Below are 20,997 nucleotides of genomic sequence, written 5' to 3' on the forward strand. Positions count from 1 at the left end.
CAGTGGGGCGCTTGTGGGACAGCCTTCGTTCCTCTTTCACTCTGAAGGATTTGAATTTCATAAATAGTAATAATTTCTCTTTACTGCAAATTATAAAAGCAGGAAATTGAATTATTTTTAAGGAATAATTGATGCTGTGTTTTACATAGCTGCTAAATCTATAGTTTTTTTAGTTGAAATTTTGTGTTTGCTTCTATTTTCAGGTAATTCATATTTGTTGGGATATGCAGAGGTGGCTTCTGTCTGTTGCACTGTCTGGGTTGACTTTTTTTTTTTCTTTTTTTGCGGTACACGGGCCTCTCACTGCTGTGGCCTCTCCCGTTGCGGAGCGCAGGCTCCGGATGCGCAGGCTCAGTGGCCGCGGCTCACGGGCGCAGCCGCTCTGTGGCATGTGGGATCTTCCCGGACCGGGGTACGAACCTGCGTCCCCTGCATCGGCAGGTGGACTCTCAACCACTGCGCCACCAGGGAAGCCCTGGGTTGACTTTTTGAGCAACTATAGCTGGACACATGTGGGCAGGCCTGGAGAATTTTTCTGGACTTTTTTGTAAACCTGTTTTATTGTTTTTTTTTAAAAAAAAGCAGTGCTTAATACAAATGAAGGTGAAGAATGCCTGGCTGCTGGTCACAGAATTCACGTAGGTAATAGCAGAAGAGTGAGAGCCAAGCATCCGAGCAAAGGAAGGGTGGGAGGGGCACGCACACCCCCCCACCCCCAGCCCAGCCCTCATTGAGACCAGCCTCCAGCACAGCCGGGGCCCCTCCCTGGGCAGAAGAATCCCAACCACATAGTGTCTGGGCTGGAAGGGGCACTAAGTAGATGTCTGTTGAATGAAGGAGTGGTCAGGGAGGTTATTTTTAAATAGAAGGAGACGTTGGCACTTAAAACATCTTTAAAATGAGGCAATTGAGTGTATTCTACATGAGAGTAAGTGTAGATTGCTAAGGCAAGTTCTCTAAATAAAATCATGATATGCTGTGGTCCTTTGAAGATGCACTTGCTTGTCTTAAGGCCCCTTTCAGTAGGATTAGAGCTCCGTTACATTTCATCTGTTCAGCAAACAGCTCTGCAGAGGCCTGGGAATGGCCTCCCACAGAAACTACTTTGCCTGGGTGTCCTGGGGGAGGGTGCCCAGTGGGGGAAGTCAGACAACGGCAGGGTCAGAGCCAGAGAAAGATCAGGCAGAAGCACTGATGTTGACTGGGCTTCTTGTTCTAAAAAGCAGGTGGCTGGACTGGCCCCACCGCCAGCAGGAGTCAGCAGTGCGGTTTTATCCTGTCTCCGTTCTGGTTCCGTGAATCAGTCGCCTCCTCTCGCCGGGCTGCCCCTTCGCAGGGTCTCACGGGAGGGCTCTGATTCTCAGCCTAACCCATTCACCAACGTTCCGATGCTGAGGAGTTAAGGTGGCCTCCTCAGAGGTTTCCATTTTCACTTGAAAACTGTATCTAAGAAACATTTATAGAACATGTTAGTCCCTCATCGTTGATATTTGATTATTTGTTCAGGTGGCTTGTTTGTGATTTTGAGCTATCAAATCTCATCAATTCAAGGATTTCACTTTTCTCCATTGGAAGGTAACAGGCAGAGCTCACGCTTGGAATTAGGGCCCCTCGTACTGGCGTAATCCATGGAGGCTCTTTTTTCTTCCTTCTGTGAAGCTGAGTACAGAGGATGATTGTAAATGCTTTTTCACGGTGGTTTCTTTATCTCATCTTTGTGGGTGAACATAGTTCCTTTGGAAATAAGTTCACAATTTAAGTGTCTCTTGCCCAAATAAACATTACCTTGAGTGAAATGAATTGGTGAGAGTTACTGTTTCCTCATACAGGTGATTAGTAGTCAGACATGAAAGTCTGGCCAGGAAAGATGAGCTGGACCAGACCCCCTTTGTGGTGGGGTGGTGGGAAAGGCCCTCCTTACCTTCTGCTGTGCGTCACCCTCAGATGGTATCCACTTGACCATCCTTACATACTCATCTGTGCAGCAGCATTTTCTGGACAACGAAAGAACCCCATTGCTTATGCTACTCATTTTGGTTGGCTCACCTCAGGGCCTCTGAACAGTGTTTCAGATACGATTAGCATTTGATCATTTTGTCATTTTTCTTTATGTATCTTTTTTTTTTTTTTTTTTTTTTGCGGTACGCGGGCCTCTCACTGCTGTGGCCTCTCCCGTTGCAGAGCACAGCTCCGGACGCGCAGGCTCAGTGGCCATGGCTCATGGGCCCAGCCGCTCCATGGCATGTGGGATCTTCCCGGACCGGGGCACGAACCCGTGTCCCCTGCATCGGCAGGCAGACTCTCAACCGCTGCGCCACCAGGGAAGCCCCCGGGGACCCAGGTTTGATCCCTGGTCAGGGAACTAAGATCCCACATGCTGCATGGTGCGGCCAAAGATAAAAAAAAAAATAATGAATTTAAAAAATTGTACCTCATAGGTTGATATGGGTTCTTGTTCAGGTAAAAGTGTGAAACTAGAGAGGTTTTTCCTGTTTCCTCCTTACCTTAAAATGGTTTGGGAAGGTAGCCTTACTTAAGAAGAATCTCTTTCCGAACCAGATTACTTTCTAGAAATGAGTCTTCCTGATCATGGGTCTAAGAACTTGTCGGAAAAGGGAAAAAGCAGGGGCCTGTGTGCCCAAGTGACCTTGTGCCTGATCCAGTAAAGAATGGAATGGATGTCAGAGCAGAGTGGCTAAGATGTTTTATTTATTTCACGTAGTATTTGTGGGTTGCCAAGAGAGAAAAGAGCACGTCAGACCTCATGGCAGTGATAGCCATGAGAAGGGCACAGCTGTTGCCCTGAAGTAGCTTCCAGCCTGGTGGGGCAGCTGCATCGAGACCCGCGTGTGTCACGACAGGAGCGCGGACTTAGTGCTGGGGAGGACTGAGTTCACGGAAGGAGAGGGAACGTGTGGTTGGTGAGAACAGGCAAAGGCATTTTCAGTGGCCCTTGAAAGATATGAAAAGTTTCTAGCAGGGAAAGGAGAAGGGGAGGGTGTTTCATCAGTTGGGAGAAACTACTCAATCTGTGGGAGAGACTGGGCGACAGTGGGGTGTGTCTGGGTTCAGTGAGGCATTGAGTTTGATTGGAGCAGAGGGTACAGTTCCATCCAGAAAGCATTTATCGAGTGCTTACTGTGTATATTATTTGCATTTTGATTTTTCAGGGTTGGGGAGGTGTAGTTGAACGTCCTCTTTGTCCTGAAGGGGAGAAACCAAAAGAGAGGAGCTCTTGATTAGGGAAATGAGGGGCAACAGATGGACAGAGGACCGGGCCTCAGTACAATTAAGAAAACACATGGAGCAGGTGATGAGCCTTGGAAGAGAAAGTTTGTTTCTGTCTGAGTCTGTGAGGGGAAGATGGAGAAAGCTGAAAATGAGATGAGTTCATATATGTGGAATCAATCTGTAAGTTAAAAACATTTATTGAAGCTCTATTTATACTAGGTACTAGGCAATGAGAAAGCAAAAACGTGGTCTTGATGTAATCTTTGTTGATTCTCCTCTGCCTCCTTGAATACAGTGGCCATGCATTGATTATCCTCTTAAGATCTTCTACAGTGTCTAAAATGTGGGACCTTTAAACACAGGAGGGGACCAGTACATGCTTACTGAATTGTTGATTCGTTGAAGTTTAATTTAAAGTTTTTCTTTCTCCTTTAAATACTTATATTTGATAGAGCTCCCAGCATAATTGGGATTCTCACTGGCCCAATAATAACTTGATTTAGTGCCAAGGTGAACTAGACTTGAATTCAAAAGACTGGGGCATAACCTCTGCCATTTGCCCCCTAATAGTACCAACCTTGCCTACTTCATAAGATTGTTTAAGACTCATTACATAATTTCACGTGAAAGTACTTTGAAAATCAAAGAGGATCTATGTAAGGTATTAAAATTGTCAGACCTTTTTTCTTTAGGATCAAGTATTATATTTCAATATAGAATTTAATCATTTAGAATAGAACAATTTGTTTCCTCAGTAATTTAGTTTCTTCTTAGAGTGTAGATTTCATATACATGGCTGGCTGAAGGGAGAGTTCTATGAAGGCGTAATTTAGGCAGATTGATGAAAATTTTAATTCATCCTTTATTTTTCTGTTGTCATGCCCCAGCACTACTTAATATACTCTTAATGTGGCATTGGGAAAGTTTCTGTGAGAATTACTTCCTTACATGTCTTCTGGGAACTCTCATTCTCAATATTACAGGTGTAGTAAGTCCTTTTGGGAGCCTGTGTTTGGACCCCAGGGATGGTGGGTGAGCTTTAGGGCTGCATGTCTTCCATGTGATATTTAGAGAGTCTCTTGCTGTCCACTGGGAATGAGAGGGTGGGGGTTAGGAACATGAGTGTGAAGGAAATCCCGCTTGTAGGCATTGTTCTTACCAAGAAATAGGGAAGCTTCTGATCCTAATTATTGAAGGCTAGTGGAGTTAGAAATTAACAGTGGAATACCTCGTCTGGGACCACATTAAAAACTCCAGAACAGAGGCCGTGCTCTGCATTGAACCCCAGGGGTAGGAATGTAAGCTGATGTTAGACTGGAGAGAGAACCTTGATTCTGGATCTTGTCTGCACAGGTATTTCATTAACCATGGAGCCAGCGTGAGTGTTGTGAACAGTGAAGGGGAAGTCCCCTCTGACCTCGCAGAAGAGCCTGCCGTGAAGGATCTTCTTCTGCAGCAAGTGAAGAAGCAAGGTAAGCTAGGGGGTAGGTGAGGCTCTGCTGTGCAGGGCCGCGCGCTGTAGTGTGACAGGAAGGTTGGGTCTGCCCGCACAGCGTTAGTCATCATTACCCACATCACATACCCTCTTAATACTCACACAAGAATAGGCCAGATGCCAAAAGGAGGGCCAGTCCTTCCTTGTTTTTGCCATTCTGGGGCTGTGTACCCGTTGTGCAGTTAGGCGACCTGACTGTTGCTTGATGATGCAGGTTAGACTGAGGAGGGCCATGAGCGCGTCTTACTCAGTGTACACGGTGTGGACTTTGCTCCACACTGTGAAGTCTAAAGAAGGGATGAGATACAGTGTCCCTTTGAGTACTGGCCAAATTCTGCTTATGACTTTGCATCTTTTCTCTTGATGAGAGCTGAAAGTGGTGCTGGTTGAGGTATTTATTGCAACCTCTGAAATGATCTTTAACCATACTAATCATGAAAATTATTTTGGTAGTTTGTCACGGTAAGGAAGCTAACTTAGAAGAATAAACTCTGAAAGAACTTATTTTATGTTTTCAGAAGAATCCATTTCAGAGAATAGGTCAGGATTCTGCTACTGGAGGTCTTTGGGTTCTTTTAGTTAAAAAAAATAGCAAATAACACTCGTTAGATAGCAGGGAGGACAGGTCTTAGGGCGTTTGCTAGAACCACTACAAAACTCTGTGGACATGGTTTACAGTGATGTGTAGTCTTTCTGTTAAACCACTTTACCCACAATCTGCAGTTGAGTCCAAAAGATTTCTCTCCATTGACCTTTTCTGACATGATGCTTTAGAACAGTCAGGGCCAGTCCTGGCCATATCCGTTTGCTCACATGTTATCCAAAGCTGCATTTGCACTCCTACAGCAGAGCTGAATAGCTGTGACAGACCAAATGGCCTGCAACGCTGAAAACATTTATTTAATATCTGGCCTTAAATAGAAAGTATGCTGACCCCTGCCTTAAAATAATGATGTTCTAGGGCAGAAAATACTTGTATGAATACTGTGTATAGTTTTTGTGTCCTATTGAAATGAAGAACTTTATGCCTAATTTACCATCAAGTCCCACTCAGCCTTATCTCCTCAGATTGGTGTTACAATTTACAAATGACTTTTTAAAAATAAACTGGATTTTTAGTAGTAGTTTTGATTTTAATTTCTGACTCTTCCATTAAGGAGTATACTCTGTTGGAAGAGGCATTCATATGTATGCTTACCTTTGCAGCACTGTTAACTCTTTGTGTGTGGAATTCTGGTCTGTTCCAGATCAGTAATACCCCTTTCAGTTCATCGAGAGGATGTAATAATTGTGAATACAATACATGTGCACCCAGCATCGGAACACCTAAATATATTAAGCAGATACTGACAGAGCTGAAGGGGGAAATAGACAATAATACAATGATAGTATCCTGCTTTCAACAATGGATAGATCATCCAGGCAGAAAATCAACAAAGAAACGCTGGACTTAAACTATCCTTTAGACCAAATGGACCGAGTAGACATACAGAACATTCCATCCAACAGCAGAACAAACATCCTTGCCAAGGGCACACAGAACATTCTCCAGGATAGGTCATATGACAGGCCACAATACACGTCTTGGCAAATTTAAGAAGACTGAAATCATACCAAGTATATTTTCTGACCACAGTGGTATGAAACTAGAAATCAATAGCAGGAGGAAAACTGGAAGATTCACAGACTGTGGAGATTAAACAGCATGCTACTGAACAACCAGTGGGTCAAAGAAGAAACCAAAAGAAAAATCCAAAAATACCTTGAAACAAACGAAAATGAAGCACAACGTACCACAACTTGTGGGAGGTAGCAAAAGCAGTTCTAAGAGGGAAGTCTATAGCGATAAATGCATGCTGTAGGAAAAACGAAAGATCTCAAATAACCTAACTTTACACCTCTAGGAACTAGAAAAAGAAGGACAAGTTAAGCCCGAAGTTCACAGAAGGAAGAAAATGACAAAAATCAGAGCAGAAATAATTGAAATAAGAGACCAGAAAAACAATAGAAAATATGAATGAAGCTAAGAGCTTTTATGTTTTCTGAAAAAATAAACAAATTGACAAACCTTTAGCTAGACTAAGAAAAAGAAAGAAGACTCAAATAAAATGAGAAATGAAGAAGACATTACAACAGATACCATAGAAATACACAGGATCACAAGAGATTACTGTGAACCATTGTGTGCAAACAAATTGGATAACCTAGAAGAAACGGGTAAATCCTCAGAAATGTGCAACTTACCAAGACTGAATCAGGAAGAAATAGAAAATCTGAATGGATCAATAACAAATAAGGAGATTGAATCAGTAACCAAACAACAAGAAAAACCCAGGACCAGATGGCTTCCCTGGTGAATACTACCAAACATTTAAAGAAGAATGAATACCAGTCCTTCTCAAACTCTTCCCCAAAAATTGAAATGGAAAGAACACTTTCAGACTCTTTTTACAAGACCAGCATTACCCTGATAACAAAGCCAGATAGGTACGCTACAGGAAAGGAAAACTCTAGGCCAATATTCCCGATGAATATAGATGCAAAGATTCTCAACACAATATTAGCAACCTGAATTTAGCAGCACAATAAAAGGATCACACACCATGATCAAATGGGATTTATCCCTGGGATGCAAGGATGGCTCAACATATGCAAATCTATAAAAGTGATATACCAATTAGTAGAATGAAAGATAAAAATTACATGATCATCTCAACAGATGCAGGAAAAGCATTTGACAAAATACAACATCCTTTCGTGATAAAAATTCTCAACAAACTGATTGTAGGAGGCACGTCCCTCAACATAATAAAGGCCATGTACGACAAGCCCACAGTTAACATTATACTCAGTGGTGAAAGGTGGAAAGCTTTTCCTCTAAGATCAGGAATAAGACAAGGGTGCCCACTCTCACCACTCCTATTCAACATAGTACTGGAAGTCCTATCCAGACAAGAAAAAGAAATAAAAGGCATCCAAATCAGAAAGCAAGGAGTAAAGGTGTCTTTGTTTACAGATGATATGATCTCATGTATAGAAAATCCTAAAGACTCAAACAAAACACTGTTAGAATTAATCAACAAATTTGGTAAAGTTGCAGAATACAAAATCAGTATACAGAAATCAGTTGCGTTTCTATACAATAATGACAACCTATCTGAAAAAGAAGTAAAAAATATATTCCCATTTACAATGGCATCAAAAACAATAAAATACTTAGGAATAAATTTAAGGAGGTGAAAGATCTGTATGCTGAAAACTGTAAGACTCTGATGAAAGAAACTGAAGAAGACACAAATGGAAAGATATCCTATGTTCATGGATTGGAAGAATTAATATGGTTAAAACATTCATACAACCCAAAGCCATATATAGATTCAATGCAATTTCTATCAAAATTCCTATGGCATTTTTCACAGAAATAGAAAAAACAATCCTAAAACTTGGTATCACAAAAGACCCTGGATAGCCAAAGAAAGAAGGCAAAGCTGGAGGCGTCACATTTCCTGATTACAAACTATAGTAATCAAAACAGTATGGTACTGGCAGAAAAGTAGACACATAGACCAGTGGAACAGACTGCAGAGCCCAGAAACAAGCCCTCACATATACGGTCAACTAATATTTGAACAAGAGAGCCAGGAAGACTCGATGGGAAAAAGATAGTCTCTTCAATAAATGGTGTTGGGAAAACTGGATAATCACATGCAGAAGAAGGACATTGGACCCTTATTTTCATGCTCACAAAAATTAACTCAAAATGGAGTCAAGTTAAGTCCTGAAACTATGAAACTCCTATGAGAAAACCTTCTTGACGTTGGTCTTGACAATGATTTTTTTGGATATTACACCAAAAGCACAAGGAACAAAAGCAAAAATAAATAAGTGGCTCTACATCAAACTAGAAACTTCTGCACAGCAAAAGGAACAATCAACACAATGAAAAGGCAACCTATGGAATGGGAGAAAATATTTGCAAGTCACATATCTGATAAGAGGTCAATATCCAAAATATATAGGGAACTCATACAACTCAATAGCAAAAAACCAAACAATCCAATTAAAAAAGCAGAAGAGCTGAATAGAAAATTTTCCAAAGAAGACATACATTTAATGGCCAACAGGCACATGAAAAGATGCTCAACATCACTGATCATCAGAGCAGTCCAACTCAAAACCTTATTGAGCTATCACCTCACACCTGTTAGAATGGCTGTTATCAAAAAGACAAGAAATAGGGCTTCCCTGCTGGCACAGCGGTTGAGAGTCCGCCTGCCAATGCAGGGGACACGGGTTCGTGCCCTGGTCCGGGAGGATCCCACATGCCACGGAGCCGCTGGGCCCGTGAGCCATGGCCGCTGAGTCTGTGCCTCCGGAGCCTGTGCTCCGCAACGGGAGAGGCCACAGCAGCCAGAGGCACGCATACCGCAAAAAAAAAAAAAAAAAAAAAAAGACAAGAAATAACAAGTGTTGGCGAGGGTGTGGAGAAAAGGGAGCCCTCCCACACTGCTGGTGGGAATGTAAATCGGTGCAGCCACTGTGGAAAACTGTATGGAGGGTCCTTAAAAAAATTAAAAATAGAACTACCATATGATCCAGCAATTCCACTTCTGAGTGTATATCCAAAGGAAATGAAATCAGAATTTCAAAGAGATATCTGCACTGCCGTGTTCAATGCAGCATTATTCACAGTAGCCGAGATAGGAAACAACCTGAGTGTCAGTGTATGCATGAATGGATGAAGAAGACGTGGTATGTGTATATATATCTATTTATACTGTAGCTAATAGAATAGTACTCAGCCACAAGAAAGAAGGAAGTCCTGCCATATATGATAACATGCATGGACCTTGAAGGCATCACGCTAAGTGAAATAAGTCAGACAGAGAAAGACAGATACTGTATGATCTTGCTGGTATGTGGAATCTAAAAATGCAGAACTCATAGAAGCAGCAGAAAGGTGGTTTGCAAGGGCTGGGGAGTGGGGGAGATGTTGGTCAAAGGGCACAAACCTCCAGTTATAAGATGGACAAGTTCTGGGGATCTAATGTACAGCAGGTGACCATAGTTAACAGTACTGTATTATATACTGGAAAGTTGCTAAGAGATCTTAAATGTTCTCACCACAAAAAAGAAATGGTAATTATGTGAGGTGAGGGAGGTATTTAATAACTGCTGTGGTAATCATGCAGTATATAGGTGTTGTACACCTTTAACTTATACGAAGTTATATGTCAATTAAATCTCAATAAAGCTGTAAAAAAAAAAAAGGAGAAATAAAATAAATCAGTTACTTCTTCCCCCCATCCATCTCCTCAAATCAGACAGAGAATCCTCAGGTAGTTCCCAGGGTCCCATTCAAGAACTGAGAGGGAGGGGAGCAGACCATGCACAGGTAAAGCCTGCCAATGGGTGTGAGACTCCTTGGGCGGGTGTGTTTGTCCTAGGAACAGGTCATTATTTTATGCAACAGGGAATACCCCACCCCAGCTCCTTTTCACTGACACAGAGGTTAGAGAGTTGTTGGCTAAAGGGAGGCACCCTGGGATTTCCTCCATAATGTTTTAAAGGGAAACAAAATCCACATTCCCTTGGAAGTTTCACTGTGCATCGCCTACTCCTCGGCTGTAGGGCATATAGCTTCAGTCAGTGTATTTCCCTACACAGGGAAATGAACTTCAGAGGTAGTTAATTTTTTAAAGTATATTATACCTGAAACTAAGATTTTTGATACCAATCCTAAGGTGTAGTGAGTGGAAAAGAGGAGAAGACGGAGACCTAGGATATCAGCGTTCTGGTGACAGCTCTGATGTGTTCTGTGGCCTTGAGTGTGGCACGTGACCTTTGTGTGTTTATTTCCTCATCTGTTAAGTGGGGATAGCAGTATCATATTTACCTCAAAGGATTGTGGGGAAGCTAAAATGGTATAACATGTAAAAGGACTTTGAAATGTGTACTTTGTACAAATGCTATAATATAAAATAATATTCCCTTTGGTTTTTATGTTCTTAAAATTGAAAACACTGTTAAGTATGGTCCCTTAATGGATCTGCCATCAAGTACTATTTAACCTGGTGATTTAACCCTGATAAAACTACTGATGAGTCTGTAAATGTCATGACTCTTCTAAATGGAGAGAAATCTGAAGACGACCCCACTTGATGACTAAACTGCCGTTAGTGGTTGTATTTAGGATGTGTTTTGAATCTACGGGACCTTAGATGATGCGGGCTGTCTGGATCTGGTTTCTGCAGGGGTCGATCTCGAGCAGTCGAGGAAGGCAGAGGAACAGCAGATGCTGCAGGACGCCCGCCAGTGGCTCAACAGCGGGAAAATACAGGATGTGAGGCAGGCGCGCTCAGGGGCCACTGCCCTCCACGTGGCTGCCGCCAAGGGCTACTCTGAGGTCCTCAGGTAACGTCCACGCACGTGGTCTGGGCTTCACACACCGGGAGAAGAGGAGTTGGTTTGGACGCGGGATGGATTAGGTCTTCAGCTGTGCTGCGTTTCTTTGCCGCTTCCCTCCTGGGCCACGCAGTCTCTCCTTCTGTGTTTGCTGGTACTCTTCCCCTCCCTCCTCCCGCCACACCGCCCTCTAGCTTCTCCTGACGGGTCTCATGCGAGGCACAGTTGAGCTGGACTGGCCTAAGGGGACCGTGCGTGGCCGCCTCCAGCTCCACAGTTCATCGTTAGCACCCCTGGCACCTCCCCTTCTGGTGACACACAGCACAGAGCAGACTCGCCATCCTTTTGGTCCTCTTTGACTCGTTAGATTAATGACACAGGTCTCCAGCTGGAGTAGGATGGTCACACGTACACGAGGAGTCTGGGCTCTTCTCTGCCTGTTCCCCTTTCCCTTTACATCCTTCCCCGCTTTGTGTGGCTCTGCTCCTGGGCTGCTGGTGGCACCGCATGTGTCTTGTCGCCAGATGCTCACTGCCTCGTGTTCCACCCAGTACGAACTTCCTAGTCTGTGTGGTGAGTGTCGGTGCACCTTTCTGCCTGGCAGCATGTTCACGTGCTCGTTTCTTGGACGGCGTCTGGAGTCCCACGATGTAGGCTGCCTGTGTCCGCCCGGTGCTGCCAGGGCCTCAAGAGTCACGCTGTCCTCCACGCACACAGCTGGGCTGTAGCCTTAGCGTTAGCGAGCGGCCCCTGCACGTACTCCCGTGGAGTCGGAGGTGCGAGCGTGGTGTCCGGGGAAGACCAGCCAGAGAGCTAGTGAGAGAGTGAGAGAATCAGGTGTCCGACAGCCGCTTCCTGCGCTGGAAAGCTGACAGCACCCCCTGACGGAGCTGAGCTAGGCGCTGGCTGGCCTCAGGTGCCTGCGTGGTGGGACGTGGGTGTGCCACGGAGCACCGCGGCCTCTGGCCGAGGGTGGTTGAAGCTTACCCGTGGCGGCTCTCAGGCAGTAGCTGGCGCCGAGCTGGGCCGTAGCGGCCGGGTGGCGGCGCAGGGCAGGGCCTGAAACGCCAGCTGGGTGGCCGCTGGTGTGGCACAGAGCTCTGCCACCGAGCACGTAATGGCTGGTTTGGGGTTTCTCCTCAGACTTTTGACTCAGGCTGGCTATGAGCTCAATGTCCAGGACCGCGACGGCTGGACCCCGCTCCATGCCGCCGCACACTGGGGGGTGAAGGAGGCGTGCTCCATCCTGGCAGAAGCCCTCTGTGACATGGACGTCAGGAGCAAACTGGTTAGTGAGCGTCACCCTCTGACGGGGCTCGGGAACAAAAGGCTTCAAGTCCCTGCTAAGTGACCAGGCTTGCTGTCCAGGCTTGGGTATCCCTGGTAGCTGTAGTTCTTCTTCCCGCCCCGTTATCCACGCAGACACGTTGGGTTTGTAACATAAAGCTCCACTGAGCCGCTCTGCTGCTTCTGTTTATGCTGAAGCCCCTAAAGCAAACACACAGGAAAAAAAAAAAAAAAGAATTTTCCCCTTAGCAGAAATGAGCAGTGGGGAAGCCCAAGGCCACTATCTGTGGTGAACTATGAAATACTTTGGTTTTAATTCAAAGACTTAATAGCTGAGCCCTAGTCACATCCAGTTGTTAAAAAACGTTGTAATGATGAGATCCTGCAGTTTGGCTGAAAGTCGTCTTCAGCCGCGCTTGAAGCGATACAGAAGTCCTGCAACTTATCCCTACATCTGCTGGTTTTCTAGGAATCCAGAGACATGGCGTTTTACTTAGTAGATGTTCTTATCTACCTCCCATCTCTCCTGACCCAGGGTTCATTCCCGCATTATGGGTTAGGGTCCTTACCTGCGCTGTTTCCTAAGAGACAACCCTTCTCTCACTTACAGGGAGATGATTCCTGGGACTTAGTTTTTAGTGCACCCGTGCCCTGGACCTCCTTCTGAGGCTTCTAAGAGCCCTTTGTTGAATTTATCATAGCAATTAAGAGCATTTTAGAATAGGTACAAGTAGAGATTTCAGTTGATCATTTGCCAAGAGGCAATAAACATTAGAAATAATGTGGTGATTTCCTCCATACAGCTTTAAAAAAACATAGAGCCGTGTGTTTTAGGGTTTGCTGTTTCTTGTTGTGTTTCCTCTGGGATAGATGAAGGTATTACCACGGTGTCGAGTAGACTAGTCAGTGAAACAGCTGTCACTGGAGTCAGAGGCATACAGTGGACATCCACTAGTTCTCTGATAAAGTCCCGTGACCGCTGCGTCTGCTTCCGATTGGTCACGGCGCCCCTTTTCTCTGCCAGGGCCAGACACCGTTTGATGTGGCTGACGAGGGCCTCGTGGAGCACCTGGAGATGCTGCAGAAGAAGCAGAGCGTGGTGAGTCTGGGGGGACAGTCCACGCCACAGGCCACACCAGCTGTAGTTTGTCCGCTGAGAGTGGAGTTGGACGTCCCTGCATTCCAGCAATGGCAGTGGTTCCCTCCAGGAATATCCGCAGAGTCTGTTAGAAGAAAATATCCCAGAAACTGTTGTTGCTAAAGTTCGCTTGTTATCTCCTCATTATCTTAGAGCCTTCAAGCAGCTGAAAGGCAAACATGATGGCGACGACGACTCTAGCTACCCTCGAGCTCTAGAAAATGAGCGTGGTGTGTTCAAGTCAGAAGGTTTTGCAAATAGGGGTAGAGGACACCTCATAACTTTTCCTTATTGACTGAAAGGACGTCTTTGTTGAAAGAAAATTGATTACAGGGAGGGATGTATTTCTTAAAAAGCAAACAAACCCACAAAAACGAAAACATTTGGCATTGGACAGTGCTTGGTCAGTGATTCATATTTATTCTGTTCATCAAATATCCAAAATTCAGTCCTCTTCTCCCTCTACTTCTAGATCTTTGATGGTTTGGTTGTCTGTGCCCTTCTGCTTCGGGCAGCACAGGAGGACCATGTAAGCATGGTACCCACGTCCAGACTGCAGGGTGGAAAACCCTGCCAGTACTCGAGTGAACAGGGAGTGAGTCACACTCTACCTGAAAGAGAGAGGAGGAGTTAGGTGAGGAGGATAAAGTCAGTCACATTAGGGGCTTGAGAATCTCCTGTTTAAGCAGAGTAGGACAGAGAAAAATCGCTAGCTTTCCTTGTGTTTTCCTTTGCGTGGGCTGTGGCTCAGGGCACACGAGCTCGAGTTCAGGAGAATGTGAGAAGCTGAGAGCAGTTCTGAATGAAAGACCCGTGTGGTTCAGTAACGGGACAGATCAGCTGTCCTGCCCTCCCCTGTGCTCAGCACCGTCTGGACTGGGAAGTGGAGACGCTCATCTCTTCAGGGCTGGCTGGGAAAGCTGCAGACCCAGAGCGCAGACGCAGCTTGCGGTTCAGTTGTCCCCTCTGGTGAGCAGCTGGGACCGATTTCTCAGCAGCAGCAGCCTTCCTGATATAAGATGATCATTTGCATGGTTAGGTGTGTGTTGTTCTTTAAATGTTTTATTCTGAAATAATTTTGAAGCTTACAAAGACGTTGTGGAAATAGTAGAGAGTTCTCGTGTATCCTTTACCCAGCATGGTTCGGTCTTTGGACGTGAGTAATATCCTCACTAAATAACATTTCTGTGCTACTGGGAATGGTGCCTGCCTTTGCCCCCTGCGTAACTTTGGGGTCCAGGGATTTAAGTACGTTTTGTCTAGAGCAAGTACCGGACAGTTTTTTCCAAGGGCTCAGTTCCCATTTGGCACCTGCTTCTTTAGAACCGTTGCCAACGTAATTCAGTATACGGATCATGAAGAGTTCTTTCAGAGGTACTTCTGGCGTTTCATCCTTTACACCTAGGTTTTTTGGGACGATTGGGTTTGGATAGTTGATGGGGCAGTTTTCATTGAAGCTCTGACGCCGTGGATTTCCTCTTATTGAATGAGGATCTTCCTCTGTCATTATCTTCCAAGGAGACGCAGCACACAGCTGATGTGTCTCCCTTCTCCCCAGTCCTCTCCCCCCCTTTGGTGTTGGTCCAGTAACAGGGCCATTTTAGTTTTTCTCGTGGCTGCTGATTTTTTTACCAATAGTCAACATCTTCCCTTTTTTCTGTTTTCTCAATTTCCAGCTTCGAAGTGAAAAAGAGACACGGAATAAGCTCATTGAGTCGGATCTGAACAGCAAGTTGCACGGTAGACTCTTTAAGAAGTAAGCTATTTGGGTTTGAGAAATGTGATGAGCCCTGCTGAGTGTGACACGTTTAGCTCGAGAATTTATCCAGTGAAGAGACCCCGTGTTTGTAGCCAAATGATCTTTAAACACGTGGGAATGTTTGAGGGGCAAGGAGGTGAGTGGCGTTGACTTGTGGGGGGGGACACTGAGAGTGGGTGGGCGTGTTTTAAATTTGTGAATTAACGGAGACTGTGTGCATTGCTTTTTTCCCAGCTGAAGGGTTCTTAGTCCCAACTGCTTCCCTACCTAGAAGGTCTGACGTGTCTGTTCTGTTTACACCATACTGTCGCCTGGCATGGTCCTGGCGTGTGAGAAGCACTCAGTAAACATTTTTTAAATGATTTTTAAAAATGTTTACCTGCTCACTCATCATGAAGATGCATAGCCCTCCTGTTCCTGTGTGTTAAACGGGCTGGATTTTCTTCTATCACACTCTCAAATCCAATACCAACCCTTAGTCAGCAGAAAACCCAGGATTCAGAAGAATACGGATGTAAAGGAGGATTTGAATGTATCTCTTTTACTGCTTCCACACAGAGCTTCGTAGGCTTGTCCTTCCCATACCGGATCCCCAGTGAGCGTAGGAAATGGTGTGTCCTTTCTGAATTGCGCTCAAATTGTCGTCTTTCATTTAGCAAAGAGAAGTTGCTCTATGAGGAGGAGACACCGAAGCCCCGAGAAATGGAGGATGAAAACAAAGAATCCAGCAGCTCCAGCTCAGACGAGGACGAAGGTGAAGATGAGGCTTCTGAGTCAGAAACCGAGAAGGAGGCGGGTGATGCCGAGACCCTCTGTCTGCAGAGCACGGGGGGCCACTGCTTGTCACAAGGCAGGTGATGCCAGGGCCCTCAGCTGGAACCAATTCCCTAAACAGAACCTCCAGGTCTTTTTCTTTTTCCTTCCCATTATGTGAAGCTCCTTCGATTCCTGATTTGGGGATTGAAGAAGGAACAAAATCATCTTTACCCTTATGACTCTCGTTGATGATATACATCATAGGAGTTCCTTAAGTTTGTTATATGGCGAGACAGGAACCCCAGCGGTGAGAGTTGGGTGCTGGGCGTGGTCAGAGTGCCAGCCCATACATTAGCCTGGGGTTTTGATACACAGTAAGGCAAACACTTAGGAAAGAGACACGTGGGGCTTTGCTGAGTAGAGGTTCCCCTGCCGCAGAGGAGTCCTCGTGGGTAACTGGGAGCTCGTGACAAACTCAGATTTCACCTGCCCGTGTCCTGCAGTCACCGGCATGTTATTTCTTCAGACTGGTGTCCACGAGAAGGTGCAGTGTCTTCAGTGAGAGGACCAAGTTAGAGGGAAGAGTCCACATTCAGTTTATGTCAATAGTGAAGTCTGTGTTTCCCTCTGACTCTGCCCTCGCCGGCTGCCCATCACGAAGATGCTCAGCTCTTTCGGTTGCTGGGCCCCAGCTCTTGTAGAGTGGGTCTGCCTTCACTGACGTGGTTTCTCTCAGTTGCAGGAGAGCACTGCCTTTGTCCGTGTCTCCGTCTCTCAGAGGAAGTTAGAGACCCTTTGCTTGTGTAGAACAGACGGTCCCAGCTAGGTCTGTGGAGGAGACGACCTTTTGTTCACTGAGTCTTGAATTGCTGTTCCTAAGCAGGCACAGCTGGCTCTGGAAATGCCAGTGTAGTGTCTGTCACAATCTGTACGTGTTCATCTTTGTAACATTTGTATTGGGTACTGAGTGCTTACATGTCTTAGGCTTCCAGTATTGTCTGGAGTGAGCATCTAGACTTGTTCTGTGCCGGGTCACTGTGTTAGCTACCAAGGTGTTGGCGGAGTGGGAGGGCACTGCCTGGGCTACTGAAATGACCCACGATGTGCCCCCAGGCCTCAGGCCTCTTGTTCCCTGCAGCCCAGCTCCACGTTGCTACTGGGGTGAAACACCCCACACCCCTTGATGATGCTGCACTCCTGTCCAGAGACCTTCCATGACCACCTTCCTGACTCTGCCTGCAGAGTAAGTCCCAAGCCCTGTGGCCCGGCCTTCAAGACCTCTCATAGTCTAGCTCCGGCTGACCTTTCCAGTGTTGTCTGTAAGTGCGGATGTGTGCTATCCAAGCTGGATCGCTGGAGTTCCCAGACAAGCCTGAGTGTTCTACCCCTGAACAGTTATTCGTGCTGTAGAACTTGTTCCTGGCCATCAGATGTTTATTGCATGATTTCCGTCAGAAGCTGTAGGGTCTGCCAGATTGAAGAGTCCTTCTCTAGGTTTTTCCTGTGCAAGAACCTGCAGAGGAGGGACCCCTCCCTGTGCTCTCCCCGCCGTGTGGCCCCCAGCACTGCTCATTCCTCTTGGTTGCAGCGCCCTTGGGCTGGGAATTCCAAGCGTGTCACTCCTAGGTCTCAGCACTGCACCTGGCACATGACAGGCAGCCACATCCACTGAACGTTTTGTTGAATGTATCTTGGGGATGTAGGGGGATAGGAAGGCGTGTACATGAATAAAGCCCACATCACGTGAGAGAGAGAAATGCAGCCAATGGTGTTCACTAGTCCAAAACACTGCATTGAATTTGGGGGTTTATTGTGACATTTTAGGGTGGAGATCAAGGAGGCGGAATAGAAAGACACAGAGCTCACCTCCTCCCACGAATATATCAGAAATACATCTACACATGGGACGCTTCTCACAGAACATAGTAACGCTTCACATTTATGCAGTGCTTATTTATTTATTTGGTTGCGCCATGTCTTGGTTGTGGTGGGCGGGCTCCTTAGTTGCAGCACACGGGCTGTGGTACGTGAAGTCTTAGTTGCAGCATGCAGGATCTAGTTCCCTGACCAGGGATTGAACCTGGACCCCCTGCATTGGGAGTGCAGTCTTATCCACTGTGCCACCAGGGTAGCCTCTATATACAGCTTTTGAATTTGCGAAACACTTAACACATTTTTATTTAATCCTTACACCCACACTCTGAGGTGATGTATTATTGCCTCCACCGCAGGTGAGGTGACTTGGGGCTCACAGCTGTGGGCGGAGTGCCCGAGCCCCCGACTTTGATCTGGGCTCCTCGGAGTAGCAGGGGCAGAAAGCTCACGCTGGGGGCGAGGGCAAGATCTCCCCAGGGGAGGGGTCGTCAGAAAAGAGCTACCTACGGGGTCTGGGAGGTGAGATGGAGTCGGTGGAGTAGGGGTGGCCCCAGAGGATGTGTGTTTCTGCGTCAGGAAGGCCGAGCAGGAGCGAGGAGGAGACCGAGGCTCCAGCGGGTCAGTCTCAGAAGCTGGCGGCGGCCGTGGGCTTCCCTGCGCACTTCTGTCTGTGGACATTTTACTGCTGACTCAGAGCCCGGCTCAAAGCAGCGTCCTTTGTGACGCCCTGTCGTCACAGCTACAAGGTTTCCTCCCCTCTTCTGACTCCTGTAGCTGTGGTTGGAGCCTTTGTGTTGCTTGGACTACTTAGCTTTCGTGTTACCTCGGTTCTCCTCTTCGTCTGCTCTGCTCTCCCCGCCAGCGAGCTGCGGGGGCGCTGGGACACAGCGTGTGTCCTGCTGACCTTCGCGTCCTTCCTGGTGCCCAGCGCCGGGCCTTGTGCAGGGCAGGTGCTCGGCACAGCCTGGCGGGGGCGTGGGGAGCGGGTGGTGCCTGAACCTCCAGGTGCTGCCTGGCGCGCGTGCGCACCCTGAGCAGGCCCTTGTTGAGTGCATGTCTCCTCTTTTTAAACCTCCAGAGGTACAGCCTCATAAACTGACAGTTTCCCTGTGTGTTACATACGAACGTAGTTGTAAGGAATGTTAATTGTATTTTGAGGTAAATGTAAGCAGTTGGACTTGGATTTGTTTTTCCCTTTCTTTTACTTATTTGACGTGTTACTTATCTACTGCCGCATAACAATCCATCCCAAAACCTAGTGGCAGGTAGCACAACTCTTTGTACGCGCCCAGTGTCACAGGTTGGTAGTTTGGGAAGGGCCCTGCCGGGGCGGCTTCTCTGTTGTCCGTGTGGCGGTGCCGGCACACTCACGAGTGTGGCGAGTTGGTGCGTGGCCGAGGGGTGGCCTTCTCCCTTCCCGGTGGCTTGCCGGGACGTCTGGGGCAAGTGGGCCGTGTGTCTCTTGTCATCAGGCAGGCCAGCCTCTGCTTCACACGGCAGCTGAATTCCAGCCATCATCAGAGGGGGCGAGCTCCGCGCACACGCACTCTCCAGGCCTCTACCGTGTCCCCGGGGCCACAGGAAGTCACACGGCCAAGCCCGGAGTCAGTGTGAGGGGTACTGCACAGGGTGTGGACTCAGTGAGGTCCGTCTCCTGGGGGTAGAGACGTTCCGACTGTATTCAAAGACTGCCTTGAGTATTCACGGTAGCCACAAAGACAGTGACGTTAATAATAATAAACTGTCTTCTAGGGACTTAATCTTGAGTTATGCAATTTTAAAACATTTTATCTCTAATCTGTACAGCAACTCACAAGACAAGAATTTGAGTCCCTGATTTATCAGTGAGAAAATAGAAGTTCAAATATGCTAAGTAACTTGCCCAGTGTCCCACATCTAGGATGTGGCTTAAAACTGTCCCGTAGTTCATGAGTGGGTTACCCTGGGGCTGTGTTTCTGGAGTCCAGGGACCAGAGGCCCAGCAGCCGCTGGATGCAGGCAGACGGGACTTCTGTCAGCGCCCCGTGAGGGACCCCTCCCGCTTATGTCACCACAGTGTCCTACACGACCCTCTGGCTTTATTTCCTGTTGTGACCCCAAGAGCCCTTGTCACTTGGTGGCTGCCTCTTTCCTGACCAGCGGACGTGGGTGTTGTGACTTCCCGGCCCTTCTTCCTGCTGCTCTGTGCCCTCCGGCTTCCCCCACGGTGTCTTCCCTACGTTCCCTCTCTCAGACGATCTGCCTCTGCTCTGAACCCCCGGAGAACTTGCTGATTTAAATCAGCCAGTTCAGCACCGGACGTCTTTGGCCTTGTGTTGTTACCATGATTATTTTACATCTTACGGCTCTTCTTTTTGTAACTGCCTAGAAAGCAAGGTCTATCTTATACTTTCTCTGGCTTTTCCTGCCCAACCCTCCAAACAGGGTAGATTCTTACTGTGTACTTACTGATGAATTTTATATGTGACATATAGTGTCATCTATACATGTGGGGATTAGAAGTGGCACCTGTCAAGACAGGAATTCCACTTGAGTTTGTTTTCTTATAAGAGACAGTGGTTGCCAGAGGTTTCATAGTAGTTTGAATCCAAGCATTACATGGCCCTAATGATCTGTTTTGATAATGGGTAAACCCTTTCTGTTAGCTGAAAAGTACACATACACACAGCTAAGGTTTTCATACTTGTACTTGTTGCTTCTCCTGTCTTAAATAACAGATAAAAAGCCGGGAGCCATCGTCGACCGTTGCAACTCTGAAAGCAAGAGTAGTGCCACAGAGCAGACACCAGCACCAGCGCAGATCATCTCCTCCACCTCTTCAGCCAGGAGAGTGAGTAGTTTGGAATTAGTTTGGATATTTCCCACTATTGCAGTAACGTACAGTTAGAAAGGCCCTAAAGGTACATTCATGCTTTTTTTTTTCCTTTAAATTGAGTATAGTTGATTTACGATGTTGGGTTAGTTTCAGGTATACAGCAAAGTGATTTGGTTATACATACATATCTTTTTTTTCCCACATTTTTTTTCCTTTATAGGTTATTACAAAGTACT

At 46.5% G+C, this 20,997-nt stretch overlaps 1 protein-coding gene across 2 annotated transcripts in view; it reads left to right on the forward strand.

Moving 5' to 3' along the window:
• The window catches only part of PPP1R12B (protein phosphatase 1 regulatory subunit 12B), a 197,169-nt gene that overhangs the window by 54,489 nt on the left and 121,683 nt on the right, over positions 1-20,997 (forward strand). For both annotated transcript variants that reach the window (XM_065875856.1, XM_065875848.1), the window contains exons 3-9: positions 4,585-4,703; positions 10,981-11,140; positions 12,275-12,419; positions 13,443-13,517; positions 15,233-15,312; positions 15,972-16,111; positions 20,664-20,776. In XM_065875856.1, coding sequence (XP_065731928.1) covers positions 4,585-4,703; positions 10,981-11,140; positions 12,275-12,419; positions 13,443-13,517; positions 15,233-15,312; positions 15,972-16,111; positions 20,664-20,776 — 832 coding nt within the window. The remainder of the gene's footprint in view (positions 1-4,584; positions 4,704-10,980; positions 11,141-12,274; positions 12,420-13,442; positions 13,518-15,232; positions 15,313-15,971; positions 16,112-20,663; positions 20,777-20,997) is intronic.

The sequence above is a fragment of the Phocoena phocoena genome, chromosome 1, assembly GCF_963924675.1.
Source record: "Phocoena phocoena chromosome 1, mPhoPho1.1, whole genome shotgun sequence".
NCBI classification, from domain to species: Eukaryota; Metazoa; Chordata; class Mammalia; order Artiodactyla; family Phocoenidae; genus Phocoena; species Phocoena phocoena.